Below are 21068 nucleotides of genomic sequence, written 5' to 3'. Positions count from 1 at the left end.
AATTACAGTTTACTTATATTTATCACATATCAAATACTATCTATGTTGCATTTTTACAGTAAATACTACTCAAAGAAAGATTCCTGCAGGTAGAAGTTATAACCAAAGGTGCTCATCCTGGACATTAGACTTACAGACTGCCCTTGGGGCCGAGAGCTGTGATTTGGCCGCAGATCCGAGTCCTGAAAACCTGACCCTGCAAATACGCCTGTGAATCTATGTACTCACTGCTGTGTGAGCCCCGAAAGTGCCTGAGGATATGGCTGCTAGGCTGCGACCTGTATTAATGGGGTTTAACCCTTCTGTCCTTAGTTCCCAAGACGGATTCTGCCTTTGTTTACAGTAACACAAATGTGGAATAACTCCACTGAACCGAAGTCACAAGCCCAGCAGGGCAGGATTTGGCCTTTGATTTTTAAAGGTGTCTAGGAAAACCTTCCGTCCCTCTGCCGTGTCACTGATTACCTGGAGAACAGCACAGAGCGCTTATGCCAGCTTGCATTTGGAACAGCCAGACTTCACGTAACTCAAGCGGGAAGGGGTGAGAGGGGTCCGCCAGCGGCGGGTGACAAAAGCCTCAGCATCACACACCGAACCGCACGCCCTCACTAAGAGGGAAAAAACAAAAAAAAAAGGAAAGAATAGCGTCGTTTCCTTAACTGGGAGGCTATTAAGATCTGGAAATAAGAAAAAAAGAAATTTGAGAGAGGCGTTTTCTTGGCTCTTCGAATGCAAATAAAGAACGCGGGGGGGGGGGGGGGGGGGGGGAGCACACCCGTACCCTCGCCCTGCTGCGCGCTGCCAGGCTCGGGGCAGGCAATCCGCGCGGCGCGCGCTGCCTGAATTGTGACGCCTTCATTTTTACCGCCCGCGCGCTCACGGGTTTCCTTCCCCTAACGCAGGCCGGTCCCGTCCCCGCGGAGCAAAAGGGGAGGCTCGCCCCGCGTAGGCACCGCTGGGATTCGAACCCAGGATCTCCTGTTTACTAGACAGGCGCTTTAACCAACTAAGCCACGGCGCCGGCCGACAGCGCAGCCGCCGCGCGGCCTTAATAGCCCAGCCCGGCACCGCAGCGGCCGCGCTCCACAGGCGCGGCTCTTCTGTGGGTACCCTGCCCGTACCCTGCCCGTACCGCCGCCGCCCGGGACGGCCCTGGCAGGATCAGGCAGCGGGCTGAGCCCCGCTGCCAGCTCAGCTCCCGCCGGGTTCCGCCGGGCAGCTGCGGCTCGACAGGGGGGGCGCAGAGCCCCCGGTGCTACAGCTCTGCACAGCCGGGCAGGGGCGGCTGCGGCCGCTGCTCTGCCTGCCTGCTTCCTTCCCCTGCCCTGCCTGCCTCCCCTCCTCCGGCCGCGACTCCGAGCTGCACACGCACGGTAGCGTCGATTGTGGCACAACGCACGTAAAGACTGAAGGAAAATACAGAAATGCCAGCATTCCATTTAGGCAAGATGGCTTACGGTTAGGCTCCAGTCCTGCCCTGTCCCACAGTGTCTCGATTGTCCAAGGCTCGCAGCAGATGATACCAAGGGAAGAGCAGGCCTCAATTACAATCGTCTATAGTGACGCAAAAATTAAACTGCGCTATGCACGTGCTGCTTATGTGCTTTATGATCTGTGCGCACACATAACGCTGGAGCGCCTGACCAAATACAAGCGAAAAAATCAGAAAAAGTGATGTGGGCAGTTCCCTACAGAGCTACCTAGAGTTCTCTTCACAGAGAATTGAAGCTGCCACCGGTGAATTGCCTGCCCCAGACCCCAGACCCCCAGACCCCAGGCCCCCAGGCCCAGCCCTTTAGCCCGGTACCTGCACAGGGCGGCAAAGGAGGATGCGCCACACGAGGCACAGGTGGCGTCACCAGGGAGGAAGGAGCCGTGGAGGAACGCGGAGCCTGGCCCACAAACCCACGTTATCGGGAAAGGACCGTCTTCAGGACCAGACCTGATGCAAAGCACAGAGATTGCTCTGGCAGTTTAACAGGCATCCAAGGTGTATTTACAGCCGACTTAGAGATGTTATTCTTTAAATAACTTCTGCAGAAGGGCAGCCACGCTGACTTGGTCTAAACCAGTCTTACGACTTTCTCATCAGGTTAGAATGGGGACCGAGTGAATTAGTCAAACTACAGGGGTACAAGAGCCAGCAAAAATGCAGATAAATCTCCATCTTATGAATTGTCTGTAATTATCACATTTTCCACAAAAACCATGCTGCATAAAAACATGAGCCTACTGCTGCAGGTGAGATCCGTTCAGGGCTGAAGACAAGCTGACTCACGTGGCACCCAAGCACTAAACAGGTGATGGCAATGGACAGAAAACAGCAGCAAGTAATAAAACTTACTGATTTTATTAAAGCAGAATATAATTCATTTTCCTTCGTTTTTCTCAATTTGGGAAACAGAAAGAGGATTCATTCCAACCTATTCACATTACTAATGCAAAACGAACCAAACCTCTATAAAACAACTGCTTTTCTTCCCCCATTTCAGCAGAAAAAAATCAGAGCTTTGATTTTTCCAGCTGAAAAGGGCTAGAAACACTTTGTTTCTAACGTCTAATATAACATTAATTATTCTAGGGCTAATCTTTTCTAACATACAGAAATTAGTTCAGTATTACTAAGTACATTAAAGCCAAATTAATTCAGCTATAAAACATGCATATTTTATGTAATCTGTTTTGGAAAAAAAAAACAAAACATGAGGAGCATAAACACAGCATTTTCTTTTAGCCCCTGTAACAGAACAATAATATTTAATTAAGGAGTTAAGAGGGGAAAAGAATGCTGGAAAATACTACAATTTATCACCTAATAGTTATTCAAAGCCATAAATCTGTACAAAACATACTATTCCCTAGAAATATTTTTCATTTAACCTTGAATTCAAGTGTAATTGTTGCTACACAATTCACATAATTTAAACAAGGGGAAAAATCCACCTACTTAGATTTCTTTGTATTCCACAGCTTGACTGCATTCCAGGCTGTCACATGCCCAGTTCCAACTATTTTCTCCACTTTAACTTCCTTTTAGAAAGAAGCGTGGAAAAAGTTGAAAACACTATTTTTAGGAATAAGGCTTCCAAACATTTTGAAACACTTAATCTTTTATTAATTGACATTCTCGCATATACTGAATAGATACAATTCTTTCAGGGTTGCTCCTAAGAAAAGGTGGAAAAAATACCATGCTCCACAGAACTAATTTGTGCTGCATCATGTCAGACATGAACCACAACTTACTCTCAGTGCCTGAAAGCTCCTTTACAAAATTTTTGTAAGGGGTATGGCAACAAGTTAGGAAAAAAGTTCATGGTCTTATTCAAAAAACTCTTTCTGATGTCCACTGACAGGAAAGATTCTTTGCTTGCTGTAGTAAAGAAGAACAGTTTACATAAAGAATGGAAGGAAACCTGTCAATAATTTACATATCCACATATTTTCTTTAGTAAATTGAACTTGGAACTAGTGTATTAATTTAAAATTGTTTAAAATTTCCCAAAGGACAAGTAAGTAATTTTATTCTCTAGTACCATGCAGCATAAATAAGATTTCTACTCCTGGGGATTTTATTCGTCCCCTGATACATCACAGCTATTTAATGGATTAGTACAATGTATCTTATTATTCTTCATACAGAATACTACAGTAGAGCAAGGTTAGAGCAAAGTCTTAGCTTTATATGTGTATTACATAAAGATGTACAGGCACTCCATTTATACTTAAATGTGGTAATATCCCAAGATTGCTAAATTAATTTAAAGATCAGGAGAAACAGAAGGTGGTAATAGCAAAATTTTTCTCACTGGAGAAGACAGACGACAGAATACACACTTGGATATCATTTCAGAATCACTACACTGCAGGTGTAAGAAAGGTTTTTCACATTCTTCACACTGGTGTAAATATAAAAAAAGTGGCATTTCAGTTAATCATCTGTGGCAGATGTGCATTATTTCACTCATGAAGGTACAGCTCTATATACACACATATATCTAGGCCTGATTTTTGAGATGCGCTGAGTGCATATAGCTACCGTAAACTTGACACAGATAATGCTGCTCAAAACTCATTCCTGTGATGAATGGGTTGGAGGGTTTTTTTCCTGAATAAAGCTATATTTTATGTGAACTCTGATTTTATTTTTTTCAACTAACACAGTATCGTACTTTACTTTTTGTGTGGCTTGATGGGTATCCAGTTTTTAGCTGTTCTGTCTTGGTGATAATCACTAGGTGGTTTGGGGATTTTTTTTTTTTTTAACTTTTTTTTTTAACCTGACCATTATCTGACTAAAGGAGAAATGCAGAAAGAAAATTTAAAAAAAAAAAAAAAAAGGAAATTGACACATAATAATTTTAGATGAAGTATTAAGCCACTGTAGTCAGTACAAAGAGGTTTTTCTGCTGACTACACCCATACTCATGAAGTCTAATCCACTGCTATCAGAGTCAACATAACATTGATTCCCAATTCACTACTTGTGAAAAACTATTTACAAAAAATTTGAGACATTTTTCTAATTGTTTGGTATGCTTTAAGTATTGCTAAAATGCACCAAAAAAAAAAAATTCCTTTCCTGTAACAATTTTAACCATATTCTCAAATTTCTTTTAACTGATACTTTCAGGAATATATACATTTTCACTGCTGGCACATTTATAAAACTTATTTAAAAGCTTAAAAAGCTGCACACTGCTTTTGAATACCTGCTATTCAACAAGGAAGTCTGATAAAAATATTACAGAAGTAATAAAAAAACTTAGTTCTTTTTCATGCAGTTTCACTTAAAGGTTACTGACAAGGAGAAAAATACACAGAAGATCTTGCACATCCACTACCAAAACCAATTGAGGGGCTGTAATAAAAAGCATGTTTCAATAGCATTAAGCTTGTTAGTGTTCTTCTTTCTTAACGTCTATTTATAATTCATGTTTTAGAAGTCAGAACACACATAGTCTCAGCTTTAAAAAGACACCCCTCAGAATTCGTATAAGCTGATTTATGTCCAGGAGCATATGAATATTACCTGCCTTGGTTTAGTAATACTCCTATATAAGCGGCCAATTACTCTGCAGAAGCATCAGGTGTAGAAAACCAAAATATGTTTATTGTTAAAAGTACACATACATGGCTCCATTTTCTAAAACCAAAAATGCACTTGTATATGAAAGCTGGTGTCCTTTCCAAAATAAATTTCAAAAAGAACTGTTATTACTACATCCCACTCCCAAAAAAGGATCTGACAATCTTTGCAAATAGAGAACAAACACAATCAATTTCTGTTTTCAGCCTAGAAATCTGACAGCTTTCCTTTAACATTCGAATTTTCTTTCTGAATAAAGTATGAGGTGTGGTTAAAAACCAAAGTGATAGAACCTGAGCAATTTTTGAGCCTCTCGCTTTTCCACTTTCTATCACTGAAGGAACATGATCCACTTTTTCAATATTCCACAATCTCAAGGTAGAATCCTGAGAAAAAGATGAAATTATTTTGATGTATTTTCATATTTCCAAAAGAGTGATTTAATCATTTCCATAAGGATGAAATCTCATCTCATCAGATGAACCCTCTCAATATGAGAGCTAAACTCTCTCGCATTTAAATATTATGTCTTTGGAAACAATCTTTAGCAATCTTAAAACAGCCTGACCATTTTAAAATAAACAAAGCCAAACATACTTATCAATTTCTTTTTAAAGATTTTCTGTAATTACTTGAGATAAATACTGATTACAACTTAGCACTTTTATGAACAACTTCACCATTGTTAAATTTCATCCAAAAAAAGCTGAAAACAAGGGATGAAATCTTCACATCCACTTATAAGTTAGCTCCTGAAGCCACATCAGGAATTAGCGATTACCTTTGAGGCTGAAAGAATCCATTTCTTGGTTTTGCTAATCGCAACATCTGTCACCCAGTCCCAATGACCCTACAGGAAAGCAAAATTTAACTATAACACAAGGAAGAGAACTTCATTATTTTTATTATAATACAAAAAAATATTTGTACCATAAATCCATTTTGAAATGCAGTGAGGAAATTCTTATCTAGATTACCTCATGTCCAGTCAAGAAAAAATGCTGTCAGGAAGTTCATACTAGTTCCATATACCTGAAAACAGTGGCTGTTACCAATCTCTGGTAAGCAGACCACCAGTTGTAGCACTCGTAAGAATGACAGCTACACAGTTACCATAGGTTTAAGCTCCATTTAAGCATAGGTCTTTTCTATTTTTTAAACAGTTTAATAAAGAATTGTAAAAGGAGAGTTGACTTCCAATACTCATTACCTAAAAAAAACTTGAGGCTGTTTATCATGTGATAATGGAGGGAAGAGCTGCTGGAACAGACAGCAGCTTCCCTCCATTTAAGGGAAGGAAACTAATTCTGAAAGCAGGCCAAGTCAAGCAGCTGTACCGGATATCCTCATTCTGACAACAGCAGCACAGCTGATTTGAGGCTAACAGCATTGGGATGGCATAAGGATAGAAAAATGTTAAAATATAAAATTAATTATTTATTCCAGCTAGGGAGGTTATTCAAACATGAATGGTATTAACAGATAAAATTCCTAGAGTTTAGGAAGGCATGCTGTCACTTTGATAGACAAATGCCACACCTAAGAAATGCAATAAAAAGATGAACATATATTTTTCCAGCACAGCGTAGTCGTCAAACATGCATACGTAAAACATGTTTTTTATAAAAGAATCTTTAAAACATGTTTCTAAATTTAGTTATAAGCCCAGAATATAATTATACCAAGGCACATATACTAAACTGGAATTCTCCATAGTTACAAGGGTACTAGCATTTAAACAGATGCTTCTTTTTTGTGGGAAACTGAGTTACTTAGTGATTGCTGTGAACTGGGAAATTTGCAGTAGCTGTATTATGTAAAGCATCGACGCTGGCAGAGAATGTGTACTGTTACTGCTCAAAAGGTTTAATCAGTACAGTTCCCATTCTGGAGGGGAGGTAGCTTACAATTAAGGTGATGGGTGTGAGGCACAGGTTTATGAGCTCTCCTATATGAAGATGCTATCTTGAACATGACAGCAGTTGAAAGCTATTTTTAAGCCCAAGGTTTTGAAGGAAAGCGGTCTTTTCTGAAATCTTCCAGGTGGGCTTGTTCGTGAGTGTTTTAACTAAGCCTTGAATAGTGTATGCAGTAAGTAAAAAAACCCCAAACTCTGTTAAAATCATATTTTCATAAGATAGGAAAGAGACCAGGTTGCAAATCTGAACTCTGACATTGCTTGACTTCTGTGAAATTAACATTTGCAAAACACATGTATGTAACTTTATGAATACTGTCAATCCTTTTCTTTGACCCACATGTCTGATCGTTAGTTCAAGCTGTGTGGGTTGTTTCCACTAAAATAAGAAACTAATGAAAAGTATTGTAATACAATATGGTATGTTTGCAAAAAATAAAGTAATGATGGCACAAAAAACCCCTAATGAGGGTCAAACTTTTTTTTTATTATTTTATGCAGGTATTACCACCTCAAATTTTGGGTAGTATTACCATGGATATGGAGGAAAAGAGGAGGCCTAGCTCTAAGCAAGGATAGCTGAATACTGAATAGCTACCTCATTTACAAAATTGTCCATCCTAAAAAGTAGTGTAACATGGTGGACCACATCCCCGTCATTATAAGCAGTAATGTAAACTATGTAACCTAGGGACTGAGCTACGCTTGACAACCTCAACACTGATATTTACATTTTTTTTAATGCTTCCCTTTTAATGTACTGTTTTCTGTGGACATAAGCAAGCATGTAAACATACAGATGTATAAGAGTGTGGCATTTCAGAATGAATATATGCACTATCCAGGCTCTTGTTACCTGCTGGAAGAAACTCTGTCCTAAAACATAGGTAAAACTTAATTCAATATAGTCCTTAAACAAGCTTCTTCATAAAAAGAGAAATGTAATAGCTTATTAACAACTGACTTGACAAAGGCAGTATTTTTGTAGCTAATTGTATAACAATATACTGTTCTAGGAAATGAAATCACACAGATCCAGGATATATTCGTGCCTGTATTTTAAAAGGATGGGCAAGTGTATTTGTCAGATAATGAAATACACAATGCTTCTAAACGAGCAATACATTTTACACCTTCTCATCAAACTAGTGACCAAATAAGAGCTCAGTACCTTTAAGCTTAGCTTTTTATAGCCTGCCTCTGTATCCCATATAGCTGTAGTTTTGTCATATCCGCCAGACACAACAAGTGATGCTGAAATATAAAATCAGAATACTATATTTTATCTTTGCTTAGTCATACAGACTAATAAAAGAGGCTTCTTCTAACAGTGAGTCAGACTTTATAAATAAAAATTTAAATAATGAGCTAGTAGTCATGCCTTAACAAGACAGCAGAAGTTCCTTTTGGGTACTTGTTGTTAATGTTCTTAATTTTGTAAATATTAATACATAAATACAGCAAACACAAAACCGAGTGGAAAAAAACATACATAAAAATTTTGTTGACTTAGAAAATTAAGGAGATACCTTGTTTAAAAAACAAAATATAGAGAATACTTTCAGAATTGTTAGGTCAACAGTGAATAAAAACAAACCAGTAGAGTTTAGTGTGGAAAGCATGCTTTCAGATTCCAATGTTCATACGCTTATCTGCATTTGCATGTCTTCAAGCCACAGGTACATTTTTCCCCACAGAGTTGCTCTTTATTTATTTGAGTCGGCTAACTCAGAAGGCACTGTATGAGTATGGCTGCAGATCAGCCCACTGTCAGCAGTTCAGGAGTCATCTTTATTGCAGCATTCAGATGTGAAGTTGCAAAAGAAAACACCCAATTAGATTACAATGTACAAAAATTCGTATTAGTGCATCCCAGTGAAGAGAAGAGAAGCTGTTTGAGCGCAGCAGCAGTTTGCAGTAAGACTGATTTCTTCCTGTGGAGGGACTAGGAGTTGTTTATGATCTAGTGAAAGTAATGGAACTAGGGAAGTAAGAAATATCTCCCCACTACCTCCACTCAGATAGAGGTAAACTGGGAAGTCTGTTTCTTCCTCCTGTTCTCCTCCTATTCATCCAAGCATCAAGGAGACATCAAGTTCCAGGTGGCAAATGGTCTTGCTATAACTCACAAATATCATCTACTTTGAACGTGGTAGTTAGTTTATGTGCTCCATCAGTGTAGCTGAGAACATTCGTGAAGGTTTTCAGAAGTAAATTACTAGCATATGCTGTTTGGGCTGTGAAGTAACATTACTTTTGGGAGTACTAACAAAGACATTATTACAGATCACTACAGTATTTACTGAACATGTTTTTTCAACTAACTAACTAATGTTAGGAGAATATCCACAAGTGCTAAGTTAATCTTCTATTATAGTATTGTGCTTATACTCCATTATGATCTTTTTATTATACCTCTTGATGGGTGTCTCAATTAAGCAAGTGTTCCAGTTGCCTGGTTAAGACAGAACACAGACCGTCAACTTCAATTTACTTATTTACATGGACATCATTTTCCCATAATTAAACATATTATCTTGGAACTTATTAATTAATTACCTACATGATTGGAGTGGTCACTCATCGTTCATCTGAGGTGTCCTATACCTAGGTATTGAGATACATCATGCACTAGTATTAAGATAACTTACCATCTTGGCTAAAAAGGCAGGAACTAACACAACCTTCATGTCCTTGGTTCAAGGAAACGGGTTCATGACACTGAAATTCTCCTGTCTTTATGTCCCATATTTTTAAGGTTTTGTCCCAGGATGCTGTGCACAAGTAATGACCATCAGAGGTAAAGCAGCAATCTGAGATAGCATTGCTGTGTGCCCTGAAACACAGATGAAAAACAGAGGAAGAGTGAGCTTTTGTAACTATTACAAATACAAAGGGCCTCCTGCAGCACTGAGCACCCTGTCTCCATCCAGTAAAGCACCATAAGCATATTCTGAATTTTAACTGTATGAATAGTGCTGTAAAGTCTCTGGAGCTGCTTACAACCTCACAGCCAGCACGGGCTTAAACCCCTTATTGGATTAGGTCATTTTGCAGGATTGAACCCTAGCTGTTAAGTGACAAGTGGCCAGATTTTTTTTTTCATTGAACGCAGCTTAACAATAAATTGTTTAGCAGCTACAACACAACCGCATTTTACTAAAAGTAAGTTATCAAAAGAAGCCACCCATTTTTCATTAAATAAATAGCATGCATCTATCTCTACACGTAAATTTCAACTGAAACATTCAGAGGAAAAAGACTAAACAATTCTAGATTAAAGTCTAATTTTGGAAGCAGTGATAGCCATCAGAAAAGAAATCTAGACGTTCCAGAACTGGGTGAGGACTCTAGTGCTTCCTGAAATCTACAGTGGGGAAAGGATTATGAGCATCTCTTACAGGAAACAATGCCATAGTCACTGCAATTTAAAAGAAACATTACAATGTTGCAGATTGAATTTCCCATCCAAAGTAATTCCTAATCCCTCAAAGACAATTTTATTACAGTGTTTAAAGGCAGACTCTCTCTCTGATTATTGTTTTAAGAATTCAAAGCTACATTGGTTGAGTTTACTTAAAGCCATTGATATTTTTAACCGTTGTTTTGACATCTCTATTGTTGCGCATACTTCCTTCTTAAAACGGTAACAATATCCTAAATTGACATAATGTTTTTACTGTATTACTGACTTCAGCGAGAGAGAGAGGAGTTTAGCATGTGAAGGCTCAGGAGATCACACTGAGCAAGGCTTCTGGCACTGGGCATGACCTTCTCCAAAAGCGCACAAGGAAAAATGATCTGGGAAACCGATCTCTCTACTCAGAGAGTGGCCATAATACGTTCACTGTCAAAATGAAAGTACATTTTGAGCTGGGGCCCACAGCATCTGTCCTGAACCCAATCCTATTTCATACTTAGGTTAACAATGTAGATAATGAGATAAAGAGTACAGATATGCAATTAAGCCAAAGGGGGTCTGCAGTTATACAAGGGAGGAGATTAAAATTCAAAATTATCTTCACAAATTGAACAAATCATCAAGAAAATAACAGGGTTATAACAGTGTCTGTAGGAAACAATGCTGTCGTCACTGCAGTTTGTAGGAGTGTTACTGTCTTTAATCAATTACCTAATACGTATGCTGCCTGATCAGGTCAATTTTGTCAAGTCTGACATTCTGTAGTAACATACAAATAATCAACTGCACAGATAAGGGGTGGGAACAGTGGACTACATCACAGGTCTGCAAAAAAAGAATGCAACAAATATTGACTCCTCTTCACTATCATGCTGTCAAAAAGAGTAAATCTCATCCCAGGATGTATGAACAGAGGCACATCCACAGAGAAGCATGTAACAATAATTAATTTTTTTTTTTTTTCCAGTTAGAGGGTATACTGTTTACAGTATGGAGCCATATAATTAAAAAAAAATGTGGGCCAATTGGAAAGATCTCAGAGATCAACAACAAGAATGATCAGTAAAATAGGAAATAATAATGAAATATTAAATGAATAAGTATGGTTTAATCTACTGAAAAGATGACTTGGCAGATATAATAGAAGTTCTTGGATATATATAAAAATGCAGAAGAAAACAAGGGAATAATCTGATCTCCATGTCTGAAGTAGATCTAAACAGAAACATGTGAGCTTAAGCTGCAACCAAAATAGTCCACCTTAGGAAAATCTTTCTAATGATTAACACAGTGAGGCAACGGAACAGATTGTTTAGAAGTCTGTGAGGCCTTCACTGGAGCTCATTAGGAGCAAAGTAGATCATCCTGTGGTTGCTCTGAGGCCCATGAGTTTTACAAAGAGCTAAGGTGATCTGGTTGCAGTGCAAAACCTAATTATCACAAAATATTCTGTAACAACTCAGATTAATTATCAATTCCCAACATCTAGGTATATTTTCTCCTTCTCCTCTGTATTATTTTTGCTTCACTCCATAATGTTTTTAAAGACTTCACTATTCTAAGTAATATTTTATCTCCTCATTCATCAATGATTATATATTTTCCCTAATTAGTAGAAATTAGAACAAGAAACTTATGCTGCAGTACCATATTGCATGTGCTATCTTCTGCTTCTCTATATACCCAAGAACCTAGAAGCTCTAAAAAAATAGCAGTAGAAATGCTTACAGTCGTCAAAATACAATTTTTCAATTATTTACAGTAGGAAGCTTGAGTGGACCATTTTATTCATGTTTTCTATATATGTCATTTGCTTGTGTATTACTTTATTTAGTTCAACAATTATTGTTTTCTCTAGTACAAATCTTAGCATAAATCTCTCTGGTAATTGTGAAAGATGCAAGTAATGCCATGCATAATTAAATATAGTATTGTTTCTTACTCATTAATCGTAATTGAGGTGGATCGTTTTATCATATCCCATAGCTTTATGGTCTTATCGTATGATACTGAAGTCACTCTTTGGTTATCAGGGTCAAAACAACATCTTGTGATTGTACTTTTGTGATGGCCTATGCAAAAAAACATCAAGTGAGACTATTAGTTATCTTGAATAATTACATCTGGATCTCAGAACACAGGTCTGAAAGGCAGAATTACCCATAGCATCTACACGTCAGTCTATTTCCAAAACACTGTAATTTCAAAATTGCTATTTCACTGGCTAGGACACCTCCTCACCTACCTCTCAATGAAAGAGAGGCCTCATAGTTACTGCAGATAGCATGAATGTGAACCTGTACCCAGGCACTCAACGTACACAGTTTATGTAAATTCACATGCTGCCCTGTAGTAATTTATTTCTCTGCTGCATTCCTGAAAATAAGTCTGGAATTGTGGCCCTGTAATGCCAATGACAGTTAATTACTCAGACTCTTAGGGAGCACTTAAGCAGGTAATTATACTTTAAAAATGCAAATAGCGCCATTAAAATAATGTAAACAAAGTAAGTCCTGATAGTGTCACCTAACAGAGACAGTTCTAATGAAACTATTATGATCCATTGTTGCACTTCTTATTTTTAAACCCAAATTATTTTACCATCAGGCTCTCATTCATAGCAGCACGTTAACCATAGGCTAATTTAACATTTGTAAGACTGCTCATCTATTTAGAAGCTCATTCTGCAGCAATGGCAAACTCCCTGACCTGCAGTTCTGAGTGGAAGCCTCATGGGACTGAGGTCTCACTAGTGAAATTACCTTCAAAGGGAAATTATGCTTCAAAAAGGAATCACTGTTGGTCTAATTTTGGACCATTATCTGCTTTTCATAAGCCTATTCTGAAAAATACTGGGTTTCATGTCTTACAGATAAGTTTATTTTAGCATTCTCAAGTAAGGATATTTGAACTGAATGGAATGAATGCATTTTCTCAATTCTTTGCAAGAAATAAAAAAAATGCAAAACTTGCATAAACAAGATGTAAAAGTCATCTTACCTTGGATATGTGCCACTACTGTTGCACTTTTTGCATCAAAAACATATATAGCATTTTCTCTGTCTGAACCAGATACCACATATCTACCATCACAAGAAATATTACATGAAGTTACAATGCCTTCATGTTCTACTGTCCACTAAAGAGAAAATAAAAGGTTTTAGAAAAATGCTTGAGGGTTAGAGACAGTCTTACAGCAGACTTTCTATGATCTGTAAGGAGGTTCAGAAAGAAGGCTTTTGATATTACTTTGTTTTGGTGAAAGCTGATAGATGTCTTTATATGGGTTAGCTCAGTTGGTTAGAACATGGTGCTAATAATGCCAAGTTCACAGGTTCAATCCCTGCTCACTGCAGGGGGGGTTGGGCTCGATGATCTCTCAAGGTCCCTTCCAACCCAAAGCATTCTATGATTCTATGATCCAATTTTTCTATTTTTGCGTTAGCAATACACTTAAAATTAGACAAGGCCACCCTGTTCAAATCCTAAAATGTTAATTTAATCAATCTTAAATGTATGTTCTGAGGCAGGTTATTATTATCATACCCATTTGTATCTGAAATAACTGAGATGTTAATCAAGAGACTCACCCAAGATCAAGCAATTATCAGTAATTATCTAACAAAGAATGTTTTGTTTTCTTATTTATCAATAACAAAGCAATAAATCTTAATTTTACAGTTGTACCTTCTGCAAGATGCATTCAAAAGGATACATACAAGCATTTTTCCTGTTTCCATATCCCAAGCCTTGACAGTGTTATCATATGATGATGTTACCACTCTAAAAACAATGTTAGTGAAAACAGCAATCAATGTTTTCACTTAAAAGAAGGTATTTAAAAAAATGACTACATTTAATTTTGACAATGATTTGACATCCTCACACCCACTAATTTAAAACAGATTTTTAAAGCCTACAACAAAAATTATTGCATAGCTTAGTTGAAAAAAGGATTATTTATATTTCAGATAGAAACTAATAATACAAATGCCATGTATGTAATTTTCAGCACAAGCAGTCAACTCAATTTCATTTCATCCATCACAAGATACTTAATTACTTCTAATGTTAGAATAATTTTAAAGCCATTATGATGTCTTTTCTTTAATGAATGTGAACTGTTCTTGTCAGTAGAGTTTTTTGGATTTTCAGTGGTTATGTTGCTGGGTAACCCTCTACCACAGACGCTGCTCTGCACAAACACAAAGCCACATTAGACAACAAAGCTATTCAATAAAGTTTACTAAAACTGGTAGGTTTCCATTAAATGCAATGTCAACGTTTTTTTTCCCTCACACAGTTTTATTAAGATATTCCCAAATATCTGAAGTAATATTTATATTGAATGTCACTGGATGTGACAAATGGTTTTAGTACAATTGTGGCTTTTTATTTTGATAAGTCTCATAAACTGTCACTTTTACAAATTTTGCCCAAGAAACTCGATGCCTTAAGATTCTAACAGCTAAAGATATAATCAGATTATTAAAATCTTTTTATTTTCTCTACATGTGTATACTTCCCACAACCAACACAATCTCTGCTCCTAAATGGAAAAATGTAATGGAAAAGACCACATGAAGTTTATGAACTGGTAGCATTTTTGATTGGAAAGTGGTTTCCAGGGCCTATACAATGGTATTTTACTTGCTGTTTAGCAGTTTTCAAAAACATACACAATTGCAGTAGGCAACATAGCATGTGTACTATTCAGTGACCAAAAACCAAATGAGTCAACTCTACAATCTGATAAAAATTGATTTAAACTATGACTTAATGATAAAATATGCCAGAAATAGTACCCCTGGAGGCACTGCATGACCTACTTAACTGAATGTTAATATATGCTGCAGTCATTTTATTATGTCCACAGATTGACACTGGATTAAGATGCATTTCTTCTTTAATTGACAAGACAGGCTTAATGGAAAGGCTATAGAATATTAATAAACAATAGAGACAGAAGAGAACTTTTATGAAGGTATAAATCTCACTGACAGATGAACCGCTGAACCTTGGCTAATTCAAAGTTGTTCTTTTATACAAGCAATACGTATTTATATACCCCTTTCAGAACATGTGGCAAAGATAAGACTTCCAGCCCTGTACAACTCAAAACGAGTATTAGACAAGTCTTTTGCCCTAAAAGATTCCAGTTTAATTCAGCAGACATCATATGCAAAACAGAAAAGGTTTAAGAGTTCCTGTATAATGGCAGGTGAAAACAAGGTGAGATTTATGGTAGTTTATGTGGATGAAGGAGTCTGGCAGTAAACAGTGTGCTAGCAGAGTATGGACAGCATAAATGAAAGTGCAAGGATGGAGAGAAGTAGGAAAAGTGTATTGAGGAAGGGAGATGTAAGACAAAATTGTGACAGAATCATGGAGCACAAAAATAAGCAAACAAAGTTTTTGACGTAGTACAAGTTAGAAAACCATAGGAAGGACTGAAAAAGTAACTTATCTGTTCTAAATTTTGTACTAAGTGTTTCTACATGCACTGAAATTGAACCTTGAAATCTCAAAAAACATCACTTTTTTTTAAAAATAAATTCAGATAGAAAATGGTCACCTTCTGTCATCAGCAGTCAAGTTGCACTCAGAAATCGGGGCAGTGTGTTCTTCAAAAACTTGAATAGGAAAACCTTTCTCAACATCCTTGAATAAATCCAAATTAGTTTGATTAGGAAGTGCTTTGCTAAATTGTAAAAAAAATACAAAGCATTGCAAAGTAAGGGAAAACAAAACTTGGAAATCAGTAAGGTTAGTCTTACTTTAGTTACTCGTGCAATCTCAGACTCCCTATTCTCAAGACTGACTGAAACAGGGTTCTTCATGTATCGCACCCAGACTTCTATTTATCTCCTTCCCATCACAGTAGTTTTCACCAGAAATTTCTTGAAAAGAGTTCTCCTTAGACTCTCACACCCATGTCCATGCCTAAATCCTGGCAAGACTTTCTTCATAAACTAATACGTAGCTTTCCATTTTCATCCACATAGTTAAAACTCAGACTCTCAAGGCCTGCCATCCCTGTATCAATTATTGCAACATCATTTTCTTCACAAATGCAGTCCCCCCTGCTTGTATCCATGTACAATGCTCTTCCACATATTTCCCTTTACTGTCTGCATTATGTCATTCCCTCTGTTTGTGTTCCCTGATTCCTCGTTCTCAGTCACAAACACAAGCCTCTTGTCTTCAAATACAAAGCTCTTTGTGATTTATCCCCAGACATCATCTCCCTTCTCCCCTACCTTTGATGCCAGCCTTTCATCACTCAGTTGTTAGATTTTAAAATTTATGTGTTCCCCTTTGCTGTCCTTCATGTTTTGAAGAAGTCACCTATAACTAACTGGAAATCTCTCTCATAATACAAAATCCCTCTTAAATTTCTGTTTTGTGATTCCTACAACAGCAATCAACAGATTGCTTAAGTGCTGAGATGAGGACCCACACCGCAGTACTGGTTCATTTATATTACTCCATCATCTTCTATCTTAGTCTGTTACACAGAGAGTTTTAAGTGATTTTAGGAAGGGACTCTCTTTTTGTCATATGTGTAAAATGTTCAAAGCACAGTGCAGTCCTAACCCATGATTAAAGCCTTGAGGTTCTTTAGTAATACACATAAAAATATGAATCAAGTTTTACAAATGGATCATGGTGCCCGACTGTAAACATCAAAACCAAAAAAACCAGGAGGACTGCTGACATGCAGAGTAACTCATAGACCAAAGTATCACAGGATCAGTCATCATACCTTCACCTAAGTAAATAATTTCCATGATCAACCCAATTATTTCCAGAAGATTTTTGGTTGTACAAGTACCAAGAGGTTTCAGAATCAGTCTGGAAGCAGGCAACAAACTCCCTTCATTGTTTATGTGTTCTTTCATTTGTCTTCAATATGAGAATAAAATCTTGTACCCCTGACTACTCCTCCTCTTTTTAACATCAACTGTTGAGTCTCAGATCCAGAGCTGCTTCCTGACAAGGCCTTTCCCTTGAAGGAGCTATCCTGCTAATCTGGCAGCTCTCGATAACAGACAAAACTGGAGTGAAAGTAAATTTATTTTTCACTTTTTCACTTATTTCCTGAATGTGTGTCAATGCACTACAGGCCTAACAACCGACACTAGAATCACTAGGAACATCTCTAAGACTGAAGAAAAAAAAAAAAAAAAGATCAAAGTTACCATATGTTCTTGTTCTATTTTTCTGAGGCAAAAAAGCCTTGCAGTCACAACTGCCCTTCTAGACTTACCTAGTCTTTGTCTGCTGTGCACACTATTAATCTTTGTTTTCCAAAAGATGTGTGGGCTGTCAGTGAGATACTGTCTGTTCTCAAGAGGAACTTCAAATGCTTTCTCAGTACACTGAGTCATTTGATATCTACTCTTTCAAAAGGAAAAAAAGAGAACTCCAAAGTGAAATTGTCAGGGCTGGCCTAGCCCCCCGTGACCAAGTCTTCCATACTCTCCTGAATTCTAATTGCTTCAGCTGTTCCTGCAGAGGAGGAAGTTAGGCTTGTCCAGAAAAAATGAAGCTTATCAAAATCAACTAACATATTCTTCCCTATACATTGCTATCAGAAAGTTCCCAATACTCAGGCAAATACTTTGAGACAGATTCTGAAAAATAAGTATTGCTCAACAATCATTGAAAAATCTTTCTTAGATAAAAATTATAAAGATAAAATTTCTTAGATTAATCTTTCCACACTACAGGCAAGTGGCACATTGTAGCCTTTCCACCAAAAAAAAAACATTCATGATCCACTGTGCTGAAAAAAATTAATGTATTATTTTCTTATTTTGGGGTCTTGATTTCAGTTTACTTACACGTAAGACAGCTGAATAACATTTCGCTAAAGATAGAAAAATACAAGCTCCAGTTCTGAGTTCAGACAAAGCAGAAAAGTTTGGAACTGTCAATCTGACAGTTATTAAACTGTAAATGTCATGACTAACACGCTGAAATACACTTATTCTTATTTCTCCTAACTACGATATTTGCTGAAGATCTCCACATGTTTATTACTTTGGAACTGATCATTAGAAGACAGGGCTTTTTTTCACTCTAGACTTCCTGATTTCTTGGATCTAGCTATCCATAGCTCTTGGATAACATAATGGTGCTAACCTGAAAATTGCCTGGACTTTTTACACTTTTGGGGTTCTTGGGTTTTTTGAGTACATTTGAAAAAAGGTTTGGATTATGGTAGAAACCGCATTGGTAAGAAGTCAACACTTTAGATCCTTTATAAAATTACTTCATCTGTATTTGTATCATATTAAGGCATTACTATAACTCATTACCACTTCTTGAATCAAGTCATGACTGTTTAATACATGCCAGATCTCAATGCCTGCAATCTCTTTAACACAGCTTCATTATCACTTGCTTGCATAAAATTCAAGGGCTCACATAACTATATGTCTCCAAGCTATCTTTTAGACTAAATTTAGATTTGATCACCCAGCATGGGTACACTTCCCCAGTTCAGATCTCACCGTTGCCCCACCTGGCGAGGCTGGAATTTTAGGGAAACCCCAGCTAACTACACGGAACTTGGAGGAGTAAAAAAATAAAGGGTGCAAATCAAGATTTAAATAAAAGGAAAAAGCAAGCAACAAGGATGAAAACACCATGGCCATGCCGGTTAACAACTGTGTGATCCCTAAGTTTTACATCTCGTCTGCAAACAGCCATACACATAAACAAGTCAGAAAAAGTAACTTTCAGGAAAAAAAAGAGTAAGCTTTGTGTATCAACTTACAGTTTTAAAATGTTAATAAACTAGTGCTCTGATTCAGTTTATGCTACATATGCTTACAAGGGTCACCCTTTAATGTCAAAGAATATGTGCGGAGCATGAAATAGGAGTTTTACTATTTATCTGTGACTGCGAAGACATTTACAGTTGCTATTTTTAAATGTCGCTAAAATATCTTCAGAAGGCTCCTTGATGATTCAGTCAATCTTCATGCCTGTATAACATTCCTTGTTTGATTTCAGCTTTAAGATTTTTTTTTTTTAGTTTGTTGTTGCATTCATAACATACCCAGAGCTTCACTGTTCTATCATAAGAGCATGAAAGTATTTTTGTGTCTTCAAAGCAAAAATGGCAGGAGCTCACAGTATCACTGTGTCCTCTCAGAATTTTAAATTGGATCTGTAAAGGAACAGAGCAAAGTTTAGGAATATTTTTCCTTGAAATTATTTTTGACAGCTTAGTCCACGAGGGGGAGTACAAAAGCAAGAACCAAAGGAGAATAAAAATTTTAAGTTCCACTCGTGTAGGAAGGGTTCACATCCTCTCCTTGGTACTAGCTTGAAGTGCATTTACCAAATCTGCTTGAGAAAGAAAGGTTAACAGATGTGGATTTGGTTTGTTTTGGTTTCCCAACTCTTATTCCTCTCATGAAAAGTAGTATTTATCTTTAAATCTCATGAAGTCTCTCTCAAGTCTTTCAAACGCTTGTTTCCTTGATTCTGGCCCATCACAGGGCAGCACATCAAGCTCCCAGGCCACACGTTTTAGCCAAGACCATTACAAATTTTGTCAAAGATATTTTGAAAAGGCATTTCTTCAGTCATTTAGGAGTTTGCTCATGACTGTCCAGCATGTGTTTTGTGTGCACAGAGCTAACAAACAACCAGCTCCTGTGAGCATTAAGCACAGGTAAAGTGACAGAGAGCTTTTCAACCCTCAGCTTCCAGCAGCCCCGGCCTGCCCCGGGGCACGGAGCCCGCGGGGCCTCACCAAGGCCGGGCCCTCCCCTCCCGCCGCGACCTGCCTGCGCCGTCGGCTCATGGCGGCCCTCCGCAGGGGAAGGCTCCGGCTCCGGCTGCGGCTCCGGCGGCGGCGGCCCCAGGGCCAAGGGCTCCCCGCGGCCGCGCCCCGCCGCCATCGCGCCCCGCGCGCTCCCTGAGGCGGCGGGGCCGCCCCGCAGCGGGGGAGCGGCGCCCAGGGCGGGCTGGCTCGGCGGCTGCGCAGCGCTCGCGCCGGAACGGCCTCGCGGCTTTAGGAGGGGACGAGCGCCGAGCAGCTCCCGCGCAACGCAGCGGCCGGGCTTACTTGAAGCTGTAACGGAGGGACAGGTTCTTCCTGTACTCCTCCTTCCATCACTCAAGTTTTCTTGCTGACTTTACATTTAAAAGCGCACAATCTGTGTGTCAACACAAGGCGATTCTATCACTTTGCTCTCATCAAGAGCTGTCACAAAGCTGTGGATACCGAGAAGCACATTAAATCAGGCCCCAGAGAACTGCCATCTACAGCAGCGAATTTCAGCTTAAGGCTGTTGTTCGGAGTTTTAAGGAGGAATATTCTCCGTTTCCCTGTGCACCTGGAAAGAGAAGTTTCTGTGCGTCTCTTTTAACAGCCTGATAATTCAAAAAGCACTTCAGTATTATTGCATAGTTTATATTAGAAAATAATTCTACAAGATGACAGCTGCTTTTTAAATGTAGTGCATGAAACAAAGAGAAAAGTGGTATAAACCGTTTTCATTGTAACTGCATAAAATAAGGCAGATTCTAATTATAGTACTAATCTTTCAGCACATTAGCCTTAATAATTTGTGTCAAAGTGACAGTTTATTGTTTTACATCTGCTGTGGTAAATGCTA

At 38.2% G+C, this 21068-nt stretch overlaps 1 protein-coding gene and 1 non-coding gene across 2 annotated transcripts; both read right to left on the bottom strand.

Annotated features, from left to right (window-relative positions):
* Nucleotides 1-947: 947 nt before the first annotated feature.
* On the bottom strand, nt 948-1021 carry TRNAT-AGU (transfer RNA threonine (anticodon AGU)). The gene has a single exon. It is a non-coding gene; the product is annotated as a tRNA-Thr (tRNA).
* A 2740-nt stretch (nt 1022-3761) lies between these two features.
* WDR88 (WD repeat domain 88) lies at nt 3762-20348 on the bottom strand. Its single transcript, XM_075714957.1, has 11 exons — nt 20235-20348; nt 19499-19609; nt 16004-16089; nt 14148-14211; nt 13429-13567; nt 12371-12500; nt 9659-9843; nt 8179-8261; nt 5871-5939; nt 5383-5475; nt 3762-3899 (listed from the first exon to the last, which is right to left on the bottom strand). Exons 1-11 carry the CDS (start codon nt 20346-20348, stop codon nt 3762-3764), a joined length of 1212 nt encoding a protein of 403 aa, XP_075571072.1.
* Between the last annotated feature and the right edge of the window lie 720 nt (nt 20349-21068).

This window comes from Pelecanus crispus, chromosome 8, assembly GCF_030463565.1.
Source record: "Pelecanus crispus isolate bPelCri1 chromosome 8, bPelCri1.pri, whole genome shotgun sequence".
NCBI classification, from domain to species: Eukaryota; Metazoa; Chordata; class Aves; order Pelecaniformes; family Pelecanidae; genus Pelecanus; species Pelecanus crispus.
Note: the sequence above shows the minus strand (reverse complement) of the source record. Positions and strands in the feature narration are given on the sequence as shown.